Genomic DNA, 18,857 nt, shown 5'->3' on the forward strand with positions numbered 1-18,857 from the left:
GAATCCGACACTGCAAAAAACATAAAGCAGTTAGGAAAAGATGATTGAAAAATATAAAATAGGCCAAAAGAACCCTACGCACCTGTAGGGTCAATAACAGGCTGATAGCCGCCAAACCCATCACCTGAACCCAAGGGAAATCCATCCAAAAGGTCAGGCAGATGGGAAGGAGGCAGAGGTTGGCGATAAACCCCATGCAAACCTGAAGGTTCGGCCGTCGTTGCCGATGACGGAGGCATGGTAGAAGCCGCCGCGGTCGCCGCCGCGGAATCCGCAGCAAAAGTAACCGCCGGCTCGGTGAAAGATGCGGTAAAAACAGCACTCACAGCCGGCGGTGACGTCATCACAGCAGGAACAGTCGGCTCAAAGGAGTGAGCAACTGAACCAGCGGAAGCAGGCGCAGGCGCCTGGGTCGTCGCCTTAGGTAGGCTGACCAAGCCTACCGTCATTGGCGGAGAGGTACTCCTCTGCGCTCCACCCTGGAATGCGTCAACATCCACGCCTGCGTAAAGAAGATAAGTATTAATGATGGAAAACTATGAAGTTAAAAGATTAAGGAAGTTTGTACTTACGGGTTTTCTTGAGCCTAAAGGTACGGAGAGGCGGGGACGAACCCGATGGAGCCGGCCTCTTTGCGCCGCTCACCGTCGTCTTCTTGGGCTCTCCGGAGGTGACAGTCGCAGCCTCCGCAGCGGTGGTCTTATCACCACCGGGATTCCCCGCCACCTCTTCGCTCTCGGTCTCCGAATCAGACCGAGGCGCCGGATCGGCAGTGGAGGCCACCTTCTCCTTCCCTTTCCCGCCGGCCGCCTTCTTCTTCCGCACCAACGGAGGACCATCTGCGGATTCCTCATCAGAACATACGATTAAAGGAATTCCAGCTTCAACATTGAGGGGTCGATGGTCGAATAGCGCCTTACCTGGCCGCCGGGCGCTAAGGATCTCGTGGCCTAGCGGATAGACCTCCACGAACCGATCCGCCGTTTGTTATAGGATGGGCAACTCGTTCTCGTCTAGAGCGCGAGTACCCATCCGAGCGGGACCGTCAGCCTCCCACGGGTTCAGGAGCGACTGCAAGTCGTACCCCTCTGAAATAAATAGGAAAAAAGTTAGAAGAGATTCTAAATCAACAAAAAGAAACAAAGCATACCGTAAGGAACAGAGTTCGAACCGTATTCGAGGACGATTGGGATCTTATGCGCATCCGCATCCTTCCACACCCGGCTCATCCCCAGCATCACCATCCCGGACTCCGCAAACCGGTAAACCGGAGATTGGACTCGGGATATCTTCGAAAACCATTCCGCCTCCTCGTAGTTGGAGGCGTGAAGGCTGGGAAGTGCTTGCCCGTTCTTAAATTTCATGGCAAGGGGGATGGCGCGAGCGGAGATGTAGAAGAACTCTCGCTTCCACGAGCGAAGCTTCCACGAGCGAAGACTGCGCTCGGTTGCGCAAATCTTCAAACCCTTAATCCGGGTTATCAACGTGTACCACCCCTGGATGCACCTCCAAGTGTAGAAGGTCATCAGGTGGTCAACATAGGGCTCAATGCCCAGAATCCGGCACACCCACTCGAAATGCCGAACCTTGGCAATCGCCATCGGATGCACCTCAGTCAGGTGCACACCGTGCCTCTCAAGGACACGGTAAACAAACTTTGTCAACGGGAACCTAAGATTTCCATAGACAAAAATGCAGCATAAACCCCGATCTTGCCTCTGGGGGCATCATACACCGTCTGGTGGGGTTCAGGAAACTCAGGCTCGAGAGACTCGAGCATGAACTTCCTGACGATGTACTGATACAGATCGCCAGGCAGAGCACACTGGCACTCGCCAGCAGTACTCTTGTCATCGGCTGTAGATTCGAGATCACGAGACGACATCTTGCAAAAAGAAAGAAGAAAGCGATTTCAAGAGAATGCTCGACTGAAAGATGAGTATTCGCCGGAAATCGTTCTTAATATGAAGAGAAGAGTGAAAGTGTGGATTACAAAGAACCCTCTCCCCCTTTATATACTAATCGCAATTAATGCGATGAATTTAATGCGGAGGAGAGAGAAATCGAAGGTGCAATGGAACTATGACACGTGGCAAAGAGCAAGCTGGCAACAGCTGTTGACAGGACGCATACCATTAATTTCGCGGCCACGCGCCCGAAAAACCGCGCCCACGCGCCTGAAAAAGCGTATGGAATGACCATGTACTGTCACGTCACCATAACTTCTTGCACGTCCTGACACAGTCAGAAGAAACCGTCGCACGACGTTTCAGAGGTTTGGACTGTTCTTATCCTTTCACCAACTCTTCGAATTTCAAAAAAAAAAAAAAAAAAAAATTCAAAAAGATTCAAAAGTAAGCGGGAAAATACCCCTTACCTTGGCAACCAAGTAACCGTAAGACGGATGCGGGTACAGTGTTAAGGCAAAACCCTTCACATACCTAGCACCCGCAGGGAATTGAAGCCAAGAATACCTTGGCAACCAAGTAACCGTAAGACGGATGCGGGTACAGTGTTAAGGTAAAACCCTTCACATACCTAGCACCCGCAGGGAATTGAAGCCAATAACACCTTGGCAACCAAGTAACCGTAAGACGGATGCGGGTACAGTGTTAAGGCAAAACCCTTCACATACCTAGCACCCGCAGGGAATTGAAGCCAAGAATAACTTGGCAACCAAGTAACCGTAAGACGGATGCGGGTACAGTGTTAAGGCAAAACCCTTCACATACCTAGCACCCGCAGGGAATTGAAGCCAAGAATAACTTGGCAACCAAGTAACCGTAAGACGGATGCGGGTACAGTGTTAAGGCAAAACCCTTCACATACCTAGCACCCGCAGGGAATTAAAGCCAAGAATACCCCGGCAACAAAGTAACTATAAGACGGGTGCGGGTACAGTGTTAAGGCAAAACCCTTCACATACCTAGCACCCGCAGGGAATTGACGCCAGGGGCACCTTGGAAGTAAAGTAACCGTAAGACGAGCGCGGGTACAGTGTTAAGGCAAAACCCTTCACATACCTAGCGCTCCGCAGGGAATTGAAACCAAGAAGGATCTTCTGGGCAATGCTTGCGGAAACGGAAATAACATCCCCGCATAGCGGGAACATCGAGAACTACATTGTTTGAGGCTCCAGGATGGAATTGGTGGTTTTAACATAATTGATCACTATGTTCAAAACTACCAAAACCTCAGGGAGAATCCACACAAGTGGGACTCAACGCTCATGACTTGCGAGGAGGTTACAGCCTACCCGCATCATACCCAAAGATCAAGCAGGAAACTCGGGAATTTCTGCAAGTGACAAGGACTTCCGCGGGAAGAATCCCCATGGAAAACCTTAAAAAACCCTTTTCAAAACCCTTTGCTTAAGTCCAAAAGTTCACCTCACTTTATTAAACACTCATGAGAAGAACATTGGACTGGGGGGACTTGAAGAAGTAGGTCCCAGCAGAGCCCAGTTGGACCCGCAAGACTCACCTTAAAGAGGGACGTCTGCGCAGAAACCAACTGGATCCGCAGGACCCACCATGCTCAGAGATGTGACGTCCTTACGCGCAGTACGCAAGCTGTTCCCGCAGGAAATGCCTCCCAATGGTGAAGGACTCCGCCTGTTCCCGCAGCTTCGGATACAAGCCATCAGGGAAGGCCACCCGCGCAGCAAGGCTACACGCACAAGGCACTTAGCTCTCAATCACTCAGTGTCACCTGAAGGAATGAGCAAAGCCGGGAACAATCCCGCACAAGGGCGGGAGGGGGAATACTCCCGCCCAAATAAGCCAGTCCGTACGATACGGGAAGATCTTCTGTACTGTACCTGACGAGGTATGGGCAAAAGATCTGACTAAAGATACGACAGCTTATTGACAACAGTATGGCGAGCAGCATGCTCCTGTACTGTATGTCACTATTAGCCGCTGCCTACTCACCAACTACTGCCATACCACGTGCATAGCCGGCAGTTGGTGGAAAAGGAATAGTACACAGCAGGCCTGGTCACTATCAGCCGCTGCCTACCCACCAACTACCAGCAAGGCACGTGCGTAGGCCACTGTTAGTGGAACAGGAATACTATTGCAGCCGGCCACACCTCCTTGGAAACCTACATTCGGCTATAAATACCACAAATGGTATGATCATCTTATCTTAACACATTACCATCATATCTTAACATATCTTATCATATTATACCTGATATCTGCTCTAGCAATCTCTTAATATACATTTATATTTAAAGAGCAATCTAGTCTGATTCTCACGCCGGAGGGTGGTCACAAGGAGGAACCCCCCCTTCTCAGTGACAAGCTCACGGTGTCTGTTTTGCAGGTTATCAGAAGAACCATCTTTACCGGGTCTAACCCCTCGTGGGAAACATCTATCTAACCCCCAGATTACCCGTAATCTGCCCGGGGTCCGGTTAGTGTTTCTTCAACCAGGTAAAAAAAGTTACTAAGACATTCACCACATGTGTTAAAAGTAAAACACAGTGACATCACTCCCTATGTATTCTTTAGTCATTAAAAGCTTTAAAAACCATATATCTTTCTTTCCGGGTGGGTGGGTGGGTCATAAATCTGATTTAAACCCAATTCCAATTCCAATTGATAATAATAATAATAAACCCTAATTTATCGCACCACTCACTGTCCACTGTCATCATCATTACAATCTCATCCATCTCGCCGTCCGGTTGGCGCCTTCAGCCACCGTAAGCCCCGACTGCTTTGCCCGTACGTTAACATGTTATTTTGAGCTGTAACTTATCATGTTTTGATATATTAGGGCTCAATTTTACAATTTGGTGAGTTAATTGAATGTATTGTCACTACAACTTGATTTAGGGTTTTGTTACACATATATTTGTGCCTTTTTAATTCTGCTGGTTTTAGCCTCAAGTGTTGACTAGTAATTGACTATTAACTTAATGTTATTATTTATAGCCAAAAATGTATGTATGCTTTAGCTGTTCACATACTTTGTTGCATCTTAGATTCTTATAAACTTTATTGTGCTTAGTGTTGAATAAATAAGTCGAACAGCTGACGACTGATTATCGGTCAAGATAAAAATGCAATCTTGATATTAATAATGGTTTGTTTGTGTACAAATATTATGTATGTTTTGCAGGGATTAGAAAATGCTATTAAATTATCATGTTTTGAATATTTTTGGGCTTATTTTTTTAATTTAGTGACTCAATTGAATTATTATCACTACATGTATATTTATGCCTTTTTAATTTTGCTGGTTTTAGCCTCAAATGTTGACTAGTAGTTGACTGTAACTTAATATTATTATTGGTATATATGCTGTCTGTGTGTGACATACTTTCTTGCATATTAGATTATTATGAATTTTATTGTGAGTAGGGTTGAATGAATAAGTCGAACAGCTTACGACTAATTATCGGTCAAGATAAAAATGCAATCTTGATATTAATAATGTTTGTGTACAAGTATTAGTTACTGATTCATGTATGTTTTGCAGGGATTAGAAAATGGTATTAATGTCTCAGACGAGTCCATCCCACGGTATTCGTACCGAGGTTTTCCAATATAAATCTGGATATGCATCACTTTTTAGTGGAAGAAACAACACAAAGGCGTTTAGACATAGGACCTCGAATGTCACGTTTAGTGGAAAATTGAAAAGGGGCAGTAAAGTAATTGTTGCTGCTAGTCCTCCTACGGATGACGCAGTGGTTGCCACAGAGCCGCTAACGAAAGAAGATCTTGTTGGATACCTTGCATCTGGCTGCAAGTCTAAGGAAAAATGGAGGTTTAGCTTCTATTTAATCTTGTCTGATAATTTTGTGTCATCCTTTTAGATTGATATTCGTTGTGAATGATTGGTCTCGCTGTATTGGTTTGACAGAATAGGAACTGAACATGAAAAACTCGGTTTTGATCTTAAAACATTGCGTCCTATGACGTATGAACAAATTTCTCATCTGCTAAATGCTATTTCTGAGAGATTTGATTGGGATAAAGTCATGGAAGGTGACAATATTATTGGACTTCAACAGGTAACCTGCCTATTTATTTTTAAGTTTTACTAATTCAATAGATATTATTTTTTTTTGGAAGTTTAAGCCTCGTTTAATGAAGGTATGTAATGTTTGTGTTTTCAGAAAACAAAAAAAAGGTTACAGAAATCTGTTAATAGGCAGCCATGAATTGTAAATTTTACATCGATCGCTATTCACAAAAAATACGTGTTGATCCTTTTGACTTTAATGAACTTTTGCTTTTAGTCTTTTAGACTACTTAAATATAAGTTCTAGTTTTGGATTCTGTTTTCTATCTTATACTTTCTGAAGGGGAAATGGACAAATGGTCATGACAAACAATATTTTCATTTCTTTTGTTAAACAGAAATAATAACTCTGTTCATGTTACCCAAAAAAAAAGTTAACAGAAAAACAGAAGGGATAATTTCATATATCCCCCTCAAAAGTTGATACAATATCATATTTACCAAACAAAAAAACATAATATCAAATTTACTCTTCCTTCCATTAAAACTTGCATTGGGATATGAGAGTTTGGAGTGTATGGAGAAAGTGAAGGTTAATCTGGTCATATTATAAACTGTACTTAAAAAAATGGACAAATATGAAATTTTTAAGTATTTTAAATGAGTATATTTGATATTAATATTTTTGTTTAGGTAGATATGATATTATGCAAGTTTTATGGGTAACTTGTTTACAAAACAAGACCTAAGATGTTTCTTTTATGTACCTTACTTACTAAAATATTGTATATTCTATTATTTTTGTTTAGGGGAAACAAAGTATATCTTTGGAACCTGGTGGTCAATTTGAGCTTAGTGGCGCTCCTCTTGAAACTCTGCATCAAACTTGTGCAGAAGTTAATTCACATCTTTACCAGGTTTGTATATATAATCTGTACATTTAAATATGCAATATGATATTTTTTAATTATTTGCACTTTGTTCACAGTTTTTTGACATACGGGCCTTACCTTACAGGTTAAAGCTGTTGCTGAAGAGATGGGAATTGGATTTATAGGAATTGGTTTCCAGCCAAAATGGGAACGAAAAGATATACCAATAATGCCCAAGGTGAAAAATTATTTGATTCTTAACTGTTTGTTTTTTCAACTATATCTCTATAATTAGTAGAAATGAAATTTCCTCACAGGGAAGATACGAGATTATGAGGAATTACATGCCTAAAGTTGGTTCTCTTGGACTTGACATGATGTTCAGGACATGTACTGTTCAGGTGAGTTGATTTATTTAAACTAAATGCAATTATTGTTTTTAACTATTTCTTCATTTTGTTTATTTTTTAACACGGAGGTAAGTGAGTGTATGTGATTATTAATAGGTTAATTTGGACTTCTCTTCCGAAGCTGACATGATAAGAAAATTCCGTGCTGGTCTTGCTTTACAACCCGTGAGAAAATTACCTGCTTTGCCCATTATGCCCCTGTAGAATTTATGATGATATGTGTATCTCATGGTTTAACGTTCATCAGATCGCTACAGCACTGTTTGCTAATTCACCATTTACAGAAGGGAAACCGAACGGTTATCTCAGCATGAGGAGGTGATTTTCTATTATATTCTATGTCACTAATATTTATTATCTATTACATTATACATATGTGAATACATAGTGACAGTGCTAAATTCTTTTATCAGCCAAATATGGACAGACACCGATAATAATCGCTCTGGAATGCTTCCTTTTGTCTTCGATGATTCTTTTGGGTAATTTTGCTATGATTTAATGGACTATATAATTTATCTGTTTTTACAAGAAAGTTTATACCGATGCTAATATGTTGAATATGCTCTGTTTGATGACATCAGATTTGAGCAATATGTTGAATATGCTCTCGATGTGCCAATGTATTTTGTATATCGGAAGAAAAAGTACATCGACTGTGCTGGATTGTCCTTCAGGGTTTGACTAAAAGCCTTATAGTCAACTTAACTATGTTAACTAAGTGGTTTGTGAGAATAACTGTTGTAAACTTACAGGACTTCCTTGCGGGGAAACTCCCTTCACTTCCAGGAGAATATCCAACTATCAATGATTGGGAGAATCACCTCACAACAATATTTCCCGAGGCATGATACTTAAGAACACATTAAAGTCGACTTTCTTCGGGTTTTTTAGTTTTATTTTAATGTAGTTATAACACCGTTTGTTGATTATTTAGGTAAGACTTAAAAGATATTTGGAAATGAGGGGTGCTGATGGTGGACCATGGAGGAGGTTATGTGCATTGCCTGCTTTATGGGTATGTTTTTTGAAAATTAAATCATCAAGTTGTTATCTTTTCTTTTCTTTTTTTTTATTTATGTTTTTTGCTTTGGATTTCAATTGTACTGCAACTGAACTGCAGGTGGGCATATTGTATGATGAAACTTCTCTGCAAAATGTTTTGGACATGACGGCTGATTGGACTCGAGAAGAAAGACAAATGTTAAGAAATAAGGTAATATGACCCTTTAAAAATTAAAATTTCTTGTTTATTGCCCCCCCCCCCCAATGTAACGTCGTAAAATAATGTTTTTTTAGGTGCCTGTAACTGGTCTGAAAACTCCATTCCGTGATGGATTGCTGAAACACGTTGCTGAAGAAGTTTTGACATTTGCAAAGGTGATTATAATTTATAAAACTGTTTGATACTTGATACTCTCGTGTTATGTTGGTAAATCCTGCTAAAGTGTCTTTTAACACGCACCTTTTGTTCAGGATGGCCTGGAGAGACGAGGATATAAAGAAACAGGTTTCCTAAATGAAGTAGCAGAGGTGGTTCGAACAGGTGAACTGTGCTTCTTTTATCTTCTCTTTATTAATTTTGTAAATACTATTTAATATAATACTTTAACCTGTTTGACCCATTACCATTTTAGCTAAAATTATTCTTTTATCTCTATGCGCTGCAGGTTTAACGCCAGCAGAGACGCTTCTGGAACTGTATCACGGGAAATGGGGACAAAATGTGGACCCTGTATTCGAAGAACTACTCTACTAAGATACTCAAGTTCTTGTCCATATTTTTGTATGTATGTATCTATAGTCGATATCTATCTATAGGTCTCTTACCACTTCTTGCGCTTAATAATCGCACACATCATTTTGTAGGAATAAGGTGTGTTTCGCATGCATGAAGTGATCACGGAATTGGTTGCTGGTGTGATCATTAATGCAGCAAGATACATTTATGAGTTATAATACCATTTAAGACTTCTTATTGCAGATTTACTTAAAATAATCTTTGTATTTGTATTAATTTCCTTCAAGACAACCATTCTTCGGTTTAATTATCAAATATCATTAAGTAGGATGTAGACATTATGTTTTCTTAGATATCACAATCACAATATGCATTGTGTTAAGTTGTTTTCATAGGTGTTGCAAGGTCTCAGGTTCGAAACTTGATCTCGGGGTATTAGTGGGGCCCACAACAGATATTATATATTTAGCTAGATATTAGCTAGGATGATGATGTTTAACACTATAGCAATTTTGTCTTGAACAACATGAATATTAGACTATGAAATTATTTGTGGGAGCCATTCTGCATCTTAAATCTTGTTCATGTGTAAGCTGACATGAACCCATGTGACCCTCATGCTGTCCATGACCTACCATGTTACTTGTTTACTAATATACTTTATTTTTATTTGATTTTTTTGTTTGTTCTTTTGTATTTATGTGAAAATGATCGTGTATCTACCTCATACAATAATGTAAACATACTTATTGCCATGATCTATGACTTGTAATCACCATTAATAGTTTGTTAATTCAACTCATTTAGCTACAATCAAAGGTAGGGTTGTCACTTTTACCCGAAAAAACCTGAACTAACCCGACTTGAAGAACCCGAACCTGAGGAAAGACTAACCCGAACCCGAATCGAAGTAATTCGGGTTGGTTCTCGGGTTGGATTTATAAGATTTGGGTCAACACGAATAAACTTTTAGTTTTGATTTAAATATATATTTATGTATAATAGGCTAAGTCTTAGCCACTAAAGTTATCTGAATCTGGCTCTGATCGATTGTTGTCATTTTAACTATTATGGATTGATTTCTTATTATTAGTTTATGTTTTCCATTTATTACTAATAGCAATCGTAATCGAACAATCAAATTATCCCTGATCGAATACGATTTTGGTTCGAGTTAGTTTTACTCATATTTTGAATTGTTTTATCAAGTCAGTTAATTTTATTATTTGATTATTTGTGTTACAAGCAAAGAAGAATATGTTGTTTTAATTTTAGCATTGTAGTTTTAAAAAAAAAATTGGTTTTTTGTTTTTTTTTTCTAGGATACTTGAAACCCGATTAACCCAACCCGAAAAACGTAGTTTTTTTAAAAAAATTTGGTTTTGTGTTTTTTTCTAGGATACCTGAAACCCGATTAACCCAACCCAACCCGAACCCGAAAAACCCGTGAGAGATTTGGGTTGAGTTTTGGGTCAAGATTTGAAACTTTGAAACCCGACCCAAAAAACCCGAAACCTGAAAAACGAACCCGAAGAACACCTCTAATCAAAGGGTTTAACAAGTTTTTTTTTTAATTACCATGGTCATGGTTAGAACCAATTTTAAGTAGAGACCTGTTCTCATGGTTACGGTTAAAATTTACGAATTGAGATATTTGTTTTTGATTTTAAAAGAGATCAACTAAAGTAATGTGAATGAAATGAAAGAGCACCTAAGAAATGTGAGATGATAATATAGTTAGGAGGAAGACAACTTACCCTCTTAATCACATTGCTTTAGATGTTAATAAACTTAAACTTAATTAATTACTTGACAAAATCATTACAACCATACCAACTTGGTGTTGTGAATGTTCATGATGTAACTTAAAATGACTAGAGCTCTATATCAACAAGTGTTTATTTATTTATTTAAAAGAGTCAAGTTATTCTATAAATGGAAACAAAAATGGGAAGGAAGAGAAATATTTGTAGCCACAAAAAAAACTCATCAAATTTTTTCTTTCTTAAAAACAGTAAAAAAATCATAACTCAAAATTTAACAAAAAAACGAAAAAGTAAAAACACAAAAATGTTTCCACCGTCTTTCTCCTTCTCAAAAAAAAAAAACAAAACAAAACAATGGTTAGTGAAAAAAATCGTGTTTTTTTTGTTTATCATTGTGTTTGTGTTTATTTTCGTTATTGATTGTGTTTTTTTTTCTTAATATTGTGTCTTTTATTCTTTATATTGTGTTATATATTACTCAACATTGCATTATATTTTGTTCGGCATCGTGTTATATTTTGCGATTTATTGTGTCTTTTTTGAATTATAATTGTGTCTTTTGTTCATTTTCGTCATTGTGTCTTTAATCTTTGCATTGTATCTTTTCATATTTTTTTTTACTTGTTATATTTATTTTTTTGAACAAGAATGATGGCGGAAACATTTTAGTTTTTTTAATTTTTTTCGTTTTTTATTTATATTTTGAATTATGATTTTTTTATTATTATTTTAATTAATTTTAAAGAGATTTTTTGTAAGATCACAAATCTTTCTCATACTTCTCATTTTTGTCTCGCTTTATATTTTAACTTTATCCCATTAAAGTACTATATTATGTTATATAGACATTTACATCTAACTCTATTTCAATTTATGACCAAAATGATAGTAATAGAAAGACCATCTCTCAAGCCCACCTCATTATTATTATTTCTTATACACAAAACAAAAACACACCACATGGAAATGACTATTATTTAATATCATCACTAGTTATATTATTCATTTTTCAAATATAAAAGAATTAAAAATATCATTGTCACTCACAAATCTCACTACAAAACCCCTCAATTCTCATTCATTTTCATTGTTCCTTAGACACTTTCCCTTTAATTTCCTAATTTTATTTTTCTAAAGTAACATCCCAAACTTTTTATTCAAAAAAAAAATGAGAGAAATTCTACATGTTCAAGCCGGGCAATGCGGTAACCAGATCGGTGGCAAGTTTTGGGAGGTCATTTGTGACGAGCATGGTATTGACGCAACTGGCAAATACATTGGTAACAGTCAAGTCCAGTTAGAAAGGGTCAATGTGTACTATAATGAGGCTAGCGGTGGAAGATATGTACCTAGGGCCGTGTTAGTGGACCTTGAGCCCGGTACTGTGGATAGTCTACGTACCGGCCCATATGGTAACATATTTAGGCCCGATAACTTTATTTTTGGCCAAAATGGCGCCGGAAACAATTGGGCTAAAGGCCATTACACCGAAGGCGCCGAGTTAGTCGACGCCGTTCTCGATGTCGTTCGTTAAGAAGCTGAGAACTGTGATTGTTTACAAGGTAAAAAATAATATGATATTATATGATATCATATTATAAGCTAAAAGTTTAATATATTATTATGTGACAGGTTTTCAAGTATGCCACTCACTTGGAGGTGGGACCGGGTCAGGTATGGGTACTTTGTTAATATCCAAGATCCGTGAAGAATATCCAGACCGGATGATGTTGACTTTTTCGGTCTTCCCGTCACCTAAAGTGTCTGACACGGTTGTCGAGCCTTACAACGCCACTCTCTCCGTCCACCAGCTCGTTGAAAACGCCGACGAGTGCATGGTTCTCGATAACGAAGCATTATACGACATTTGTTTCCGCACACTCAAGCTCACAAACCCGAGTTGTAAGTCAACTAAACCAATAAGTCAATAAGCTGAATAACCCGTATTTAAAAAAATAATAATAATATATTGTTTTATGCAGTTGGGGACTTAAACCACTTGATCTCCACCACAATGAGTGGGGTCACTTGTTGCCTCCGGTTTCCGGGTCAACTGAACTCTGACCTTCGCAAACTCGCGGTGAACTTGATCCCTTTCCCTCGGTTACACTTTTTCATGGTCGGGTTCGCACCATTAACTTCAAGAGGATCACAACAATACCGCGCTTTAACAATCCCGGAGTTAACTCAACAAATGTGGGACGCTAAAAACATGATGTGTGCAGCCGACCCACGCCACGGGCGTTACTTGACCGCCTCGGCCATGTTTCGTGGCAAAATGTCGACGAAAGAAGTCGACGAGCAAATGATCAATGTACAAAACAAGAACTCGTCTTATTTTGTCGAGTGGATTCCGAATAATGTGAAGTCAAGTGTGTGTGACATTCCACCGACTGGGCTGTCGATGTCGTCGACGTTTATGGGGAATTCGACGTCGATTCAGGAGATGTTTAGGCGAGTTTCGGAGCAGTTTACGGTTATGTTTAGGCGGAAGGCGTTTTTGCATTGGTATACTGGTGAAGGAATGGATGAGATGGAGTTTACGGAGGCGGAAAGTAATATGAATGATTTGGTGTCCGAGTATCAGCAGTATCAAGATGCTGTGACTGATGAAGTTGAAGAGGAGGAGTATGATGATGAAGAAGTTGAAGAAAATTGAAAGTCAACGGTTATTGAAAGTCAAAGTCAAAGTCAACTGTGTGTAGTGGTGTTTTGAAGGGGTTGATTTGTGTGTGTTTCATTGTTCTGGTGTTGAATTTCGATTTGTTATATTCCATTGTTTTATTGCCAATAAAGTATTCCATTTAAGAACCGGTACGGTTTTGGGCTAATAGTGAACCGAAAAACCATTGTTTCGGTTTTTTGTATTTTTCATTCGGTTTTGGTTTTTTCAGTTTTGAGTTTTCGGTTATGCTAATCGAGTTTTGAGTTTTTGGGCCAAAGAAATTTGACCGATGATATTTTGAAATTGCGCCTAAAAATTTACAAAAAAATAATTAGTATAATATTGCACATTTTGGCCTAGAATATTGACAATTAATAAAAGATACTTACATTTAAAATGATTTAAGAGTAAACTACGGTTTTCGTTCCTGTGGTTTGTCCAAATATGCGGTTTAGTCCCATAGTTTCAAATTTGCAATTTTCATTCATGTGGTTTCATTTCACTTGCAATTAAACCCAACACCACTAACGCCGTTAAGTCTGGTTGTTAAACTCGTCAGTGTGCCCCTCACGTGAGAGGCAATTTTGTCCTTTTTTCCCAAGTACACCCGAGCCTCTCACGTGAGGAAGGCTTGCGAATTAGGGTTGGGGTTTATTTGGGGAGAAAAAGGACAAAACTGCCCCTCACGTGAGGGGCACACTGACGAGTTTAACAACCAGACTTAACGGTGGAGTCGGGTTTAATTGCAAGTGAAATGAAACCACAAGGACGAAAATCGCAAATTTGAAACTATTAGACTAAAACCGCATATTTGGACAAACCACATGGACGAAACCGCAGTTCACTCATGATTTAATATCATCCAAATCGACTAAACATAGTCAGTTAACGTTAAAAATAAAATATAAAATAAATATACAAGTTTATAAAACATAAATGATCCAACAAAAAAGTAATTCCGCAAATCGGCTTTTTGGTTCAATTTTTTCGGTTTTTGACAAAATACAAAACCAAACCATAACCGATATTTGGTTTTTACTAAAAGCCAAAACCAAACTGTCAGTTTCTAATTTGGTTTGATTTTTTTGGTTTCGATTAGGTTTTTTTGGTTTCGTGCTCACCCTTACTTTTAAATATAACGTACCTGATACCAAGGGTAAATATGTCATTTCACCACATTTAAAAATTGGCCCTTAGGAAGCAACTTGCTCAATATAATGCTTCAAGAAAGCAACAAAGGTTATACAAACAAAGCAAAGCTACAAGCTTTATGTATTACAAATTACAATCACACCCTTTTCTGTGATCAAGATTCACTATTCACATAAAAATGACAACTTCTATGTCAAAAAGCCAGTTTCTTGGACACCCTTTTGATGGTTTCTTGAATGCTGCAAAGGATAAGAAGATCAAGGGATATTTTCATTTTTATTTATATATTTTTTTGTTGCTTGGAACGATTAAGTGACGGGCCTTTTCTCTTCAAGAACCGAGCCTTCTTTGAGTGCGGTTTGTGCTTCGTTTTCCCTTCCCAAAGCAAAAAGAGCAGCCGCTTGTAAATAAGAAGCGATATGCCAAACCGGGGATATAACTTGTGCTTGAACTGCATCATTAAGTGCCTCTTGTGGATTATCGTTCATGAGATGTGATAGGCTTCGACGTGCATAGACCGTTGGTGAGACCATCGTTCCTACATCAATAAACTGCAAAAAAAAAAAAAAAAAAAACTTTTTAAAGACTAATCAATGTTTTCATAACCAAACTGGTCATATACCGGTTTCAAAATATATAACCTGTGTATAGTATTCTATTGCGGTTTTAAATTCCTTATGGCGAAAAGCGACATCCCCTTTTTTCTTGGAGTTTAATGTGTCCTGCATCTGGTTTGTCCACATATGGAACGAAAGCTGCAAACCATTAAAAAAAAAGCGTTACGCTTGTTGACTTTGACACGAAAAAGTCAAACCAAAATAAACCTCTGTTGCTGTTCCCTCATCATCTTTGTAGCCTAAACTTTCCAACATTTCATGTATGGCTGTAAAGTCCTTTCTTAAACACGCATCACCGAGTGGGGTCATCGACATAGCGGGCCCACCACCACCTTGCGGTATACTCATTAATACACGAGAAGGCACCTATGATATTCACATTCATTAAATCTTAACACAACAATAAACAAAAAAACATAAATTAGAATCGTTAAATCATTACCTCGGTTTCCTTTTGAAGTGGAAGTAAAGCAGTAACCAATAAAGTTGGATTTGGACGTTCACGTGGCTCGTATTCTAAGCATCTTGAAGCCAACCGAACCAGTTCGGTCCCATCTTCATTAGAAAACTGTCCTTCTAAACAAGAATCTGTAAGCATTTGAACGTTTCTGTCTCTTATTAAGTCAAGAGCCTGTTAATACACATAATATTGATTAGAATCAAAATATTTTTTTTTTACTAAATAAGTATAAGCACAAAAACATATATAATGATACATACATGGCTCGGAGGAATGTGTTTTCCACTTAAAAGGTCAAGCAAAAGTGCGCCAAAGCTATACATTACACTTTCTGGTGTTACTCTCCCTATAAGTTTTTTTTTTTAAAAAAGTGTCACAGCTTAATAAAAATAAATAAAGAATATTAAAAAAAAATAAAATTTATAGTTAAAAAAACGATACCGGTCCTTAGATACTCGGGAGGGGTGAATGCCAAATTTGTACTATAACTCTTTCCGTCTCTACTGTTCTTCATCAATCCAAAGCACGAGAGTCTAGGATTAGCATCCTGCAACATATGCGATATTAACTATCAAGAATTACATAATATTACCATAATAAAGGTATTAACAAAAAGGGTAAAAATGTACATCATCGAAGAGTATTCTATAGGCGTGAAGATCATGGTAAAGCGCACGGCCTTGACTTGTACAATATTCTAAAGCCTCTGCAAGATGTAACGCCACCCGTAATCGCATTGCCCATTTCATAGGTTGTGTTTCCCCTAGATCAAGATAAATATATTGTCATAATATAGACTAACTTTACATTATAAAGATAACTAATTTTTCTTTATAAAAGTACTTACAATGAAACAAGTGCTTTGCAAGTGTTTCATGTGGCATAAACTCGGCAACAAGTAGTCTTTCATCACCTTTACAACAACATCCAATTAGATTAGCCAATCTCGGGTTCCTAAGTTGACCGACTGCTCTTGCTTCTTCCTGTGATAGCATGATAAAAATGTGATCTTTTTAACGTTGAGGTCTTGTGATTCACAATATTAAACTATAAAGATCACCGATGAGTATAAAGCAGTCGACTTTTTATACAAACAATTTGACTGTTCAATGTAAAGAAACTATCTTTCTTGTGAAAACACAAAAGGAGTAAAAAAAGAGTACTTGCCAAGAACTGTCTCGAATCGGGCCATGCGGATCTATCAAACCGTTTGATGGCAACCTGTTTTTGGTTCTGCAACTCACCTTTATAAACCACATTAGGGGCTTTATCCCCGTGTTCCGAGACAATATTTTCCACCGAAAAACTCGATGTAGCCGTCTTAAGTTGGTCAATGGAGAACACACGAAATGAAGGCAAACCGCTTCCGTCACCTGTCTCTTCTTTTTTATGTAAAAAAAAATCATATTTTGGTTAAAGAACACGTCAACGCTGATAAAAAGGGATAAGTGATTTAACAATATTAACGTACCGACGTTATGGGATTCGGCAGTCACTCCATTTGTTTGTGTAACACAGCAACATGAGCAGAGTCTTGAAAACTCACACCCCATTGTTAAGTTGTCTTTAAGCTTAAAAAATAAAAAGTTTAAATTACTTTTGAGATCAAGCTTTACAAATAGCACATCAAATCAAAATTTACTTTGAAAATATGCATATTTAGGACTTATTTTAAACATGTAAACTATAAATTAAAAAAAATAAAATTTTTTAAAAGGGTCATCGACTCATCCACTCAAAACTTACCCTTTCTTGTCTTATATATTTGTTTACAAAAATGATGGTTTGTTTGCTAGAAAAAGCCAACACCATGATCACAAAATGAAGTGATTGACTTTTTAAACAATTAACCATTTTTCAAAAAAAAAAAAAACCTTTAAGAACAAGAAAGTTAAGACAAAAATTGCAGGCAACATAAATTTGTATCTACATGATCACAACTGATATTATCCTATTTAATTCATTTTTTTTTATTATAATTTTCAAAAATCAAATTATTTCCCACTTAAATATTCAAAACCAGTGCCTTTTTAGCATTCTAACATCTACATTAATATTTAGTAATTAATCAAGAAACAGCAGCAGGTGTATGTACCTTATTAGGGCTTCAACAAAACCTCATCCTCCAATCAAACAAGCAAAAAGAAACTCCTTTTGGCTGAACCAAAAGCAAAACGCATAAGGGTTATGATCAAGAACATCAAGAAAATGATAAAAACAAGAAAAGTTTGAAACTTTTTGCTTCAAACACCTGCAACTGATGGACCCATTTGAGTAAACTTATAAAAAGATAAAAACTTGAAGTGGGACTTGAAATCTTGAATGAATAATATATTATTAATAATAATAATAATTTCTAGTTTGCACTTGATTACTGTCTTTGATTTTCCAAATTCCACCTGAAGAAACGTGGATCTACTCACTGGTAGCAGATCTACTTTCCTCGGGTTTTGATTGTACTATTTCACCGATGGTTCTTCTGGATCTGTGTTCTTCCACCTACAAAATGAACAACGCCGTTAACTTACCCCTCAGAAAGTGACAGAGGGGTCCTCTTTGGGGTAACCATCCGGCGTGAGAATAAGTATGTGTAGGAGAAGATAATAATGTGAGAGTAAGGGAATCTCAAGAGTATTGCTTAATAGCTGAATACTCTATGATTGTGTGACTGTGTGTTTGTATGTAACTGACTGTGAGTGAATGTAATTCAATATGATTGAATGTGATATCACTGCCTGTAACTGTCAATGATTGAGTATGAATGTGTCCATCAAAGTGGAGTTGATGCTGTATTTATAGTGCTAGGGTTTCCACTGATTGGGCTCAACCTCGTTGGCCTCCTCCAATCGCACTGCGCCACGTGTCCTCTGGGACACCTGGCGCTTTCTCGTTGGTTGTAATCACGTGGTAGCACTTGTGTCATGCTGAGTTGTCGACCTTTCATTTGGCAGCTGTCAACATCAGCATATTCTTACTCCTTAAAAAGATGCCTTCTGGAAGGTTGTCTGACGTGCACAATCAAGGTTGCCCTAATCCTGATTTGGATAAGGACGAGGTCGATTATGTGCATGTGTGATATGCGCCAATCCTGAGGATGCGCGAGGTCTTCTCTTTATTCTCACGCGCAGATATTTCATGCGCAGATGTGATATGCACGAGCATGTGATATGCGCCGCGCGCATATGTGATGCGCGA

The 18,857-nt window shown here is 38.2% G+C and overlaps 2 protein-coding genes and 1 pseudogene across 3 annotated transcripts; 2 read left to right on the forward strand and 1 right to left on the reverse strand.

The window, feature by feature from the left end:
- The first annotated feature begins 5,463 nt into the window (after window positions 1-5,463).
- Window positions 5,464-9,239, forward strand: LOC143571040 (glutamate--cysteine ligase, chloroplastic-like). Its single transcript, XM_077056553.1, has 16 exons — window positions 5,464-5,781; window positions 5,878-6,028; window positions 6,789-6,896; window positions 6,997-7,089; window positions 7,169-7,252; window positions 7,358-7,426; window positions 7,509-7,579; window positions 7,675-7,743; window positions 7,846-7,939; window positions 8,017-8,106; window positions 8,199-8,279; window positions 8,385-8,477; window positions 8,561-8,641; window positions 8,738-8,807; window positions 8,932-9,047; window positions 9,131-9,239. The coding sequence occupies exons 1-15, from the start codon at window positions 5,501-5,503 to the stop codon at window positions 9,018-9,020; spliced, it is 1,524 nt and encodes a 507-aa protein (XP_076912668.1). The 5' UTR covers window positions 5,464-5,500; the 3' UTR covers window positions 9,021-9,047; window positions 9,131-9,239.
- Window positions 9,240-11,706: 2,467 nt separating this feature from the next.
- On the forward strand, window positions 11,707-13,574 carry LOC143571041 (tubulin beta-2 chain-like; annotated as a pseudogene). The gene is made up of 3 exons (XR_013142036.1): window positions 11,707-12,330; window positions 12,401-12,670; window positions 12,751-13,574. The product of XR_013142036.1 is annotated as a tubulin beta-2 chain-like (transcript).
- Window positions 13,575-14,647: 1,073 nt separating this feature from the next.
- LOC143571025 (serine/threonine-protein kinase BSK7-like) lies at window positions 14,648-17,231 on the reverse strand. The gene is made up of 10 exons (XM_077056539.1): window positions 17,134-17,231; window positions 16,826-17,044; window positions 16,510-16,641; window positions 16,292-16,425; window positions 16,104-16,209; window positions 15,923-16,008; window positions 15,645-15,833; window positions 15,410-15,568; window positions 15,227-15,340; window positions 14,648-15,136 (listed from the first exon to the last, which is right to left on the reverse strand). Exons 1-10 carry the CDS (start codon window positions 17,213-17,215, stop codon window positions 14,894-14,896), a joined length of 1,464 nt encoding a protein of 487 aa, XP_076912654.1. The 5' UTR covers window positions 17,216-17,231; the 3' UTR covers window positions 14,648-14,893.
- Window positions 17,232-18,857: the final 1,626 nt, after the last annotated feature.

This window comes from Bidens hawaiensis, unplaced genomic scaffold, assembly GCF_021521415.1.
Source record: "Bidens hawaiensis isolate Kalapana, Puna unplaced genomic scaffold, B.hawaiensis_p1.1 tig00025185_1, whole genome shotgun sequence".
In the NCBI taxonomy this organism is placed as follows: Eukaryota; Viridiplantae; Streptophyta; class Magnoliopsida; order Asterales; family Asteraceae; genus Bidens; species Bidens hawaiensis.

Coding starts and splice junctions, on each gene's coding strand:
- LOC143571025 (XM_077056539.1), bottom strand. CDS start 17,215: ATGGGGTGTGAGTTTTCAAGACTCTGCTCATGTTGCTGTGTTACACAA. Junction 16,642..16,825: donor TTCGAGACAGTTCTTGGCAA/GTACTCTTTTTT, acceptor TATCACAGGAAG/AAGCAAGAGCAGTCGGTCAA. Junction 16,210..16,291: donor ATAGAATACTCTTCGATGAT/GTACATTTTTAC, acceptor CATATGTTGCAG/GATGCTAATCCTAGACTCTC.
- LOC143571040 (XM_077056553.1), top strand. CDS start 5,501: ATGGTATTAATGTCTCAGACGAGTCCATCCCACGGTATTCGTACCGAG. Junction 7,253..7,357: donor TCAGGACATGTACTGTTCAG/GTGAGTTGATTT, acceptor GATTATTAATAG/GTTAATTTGGACTTCTCTTC. Junction 7,744..7,845: donor GTCTTCGATGATTCTTTTGG/GTAATTTTGCTA, acceptor TGATGACATCAG/ATTTGAGCAATATGTTGAAT.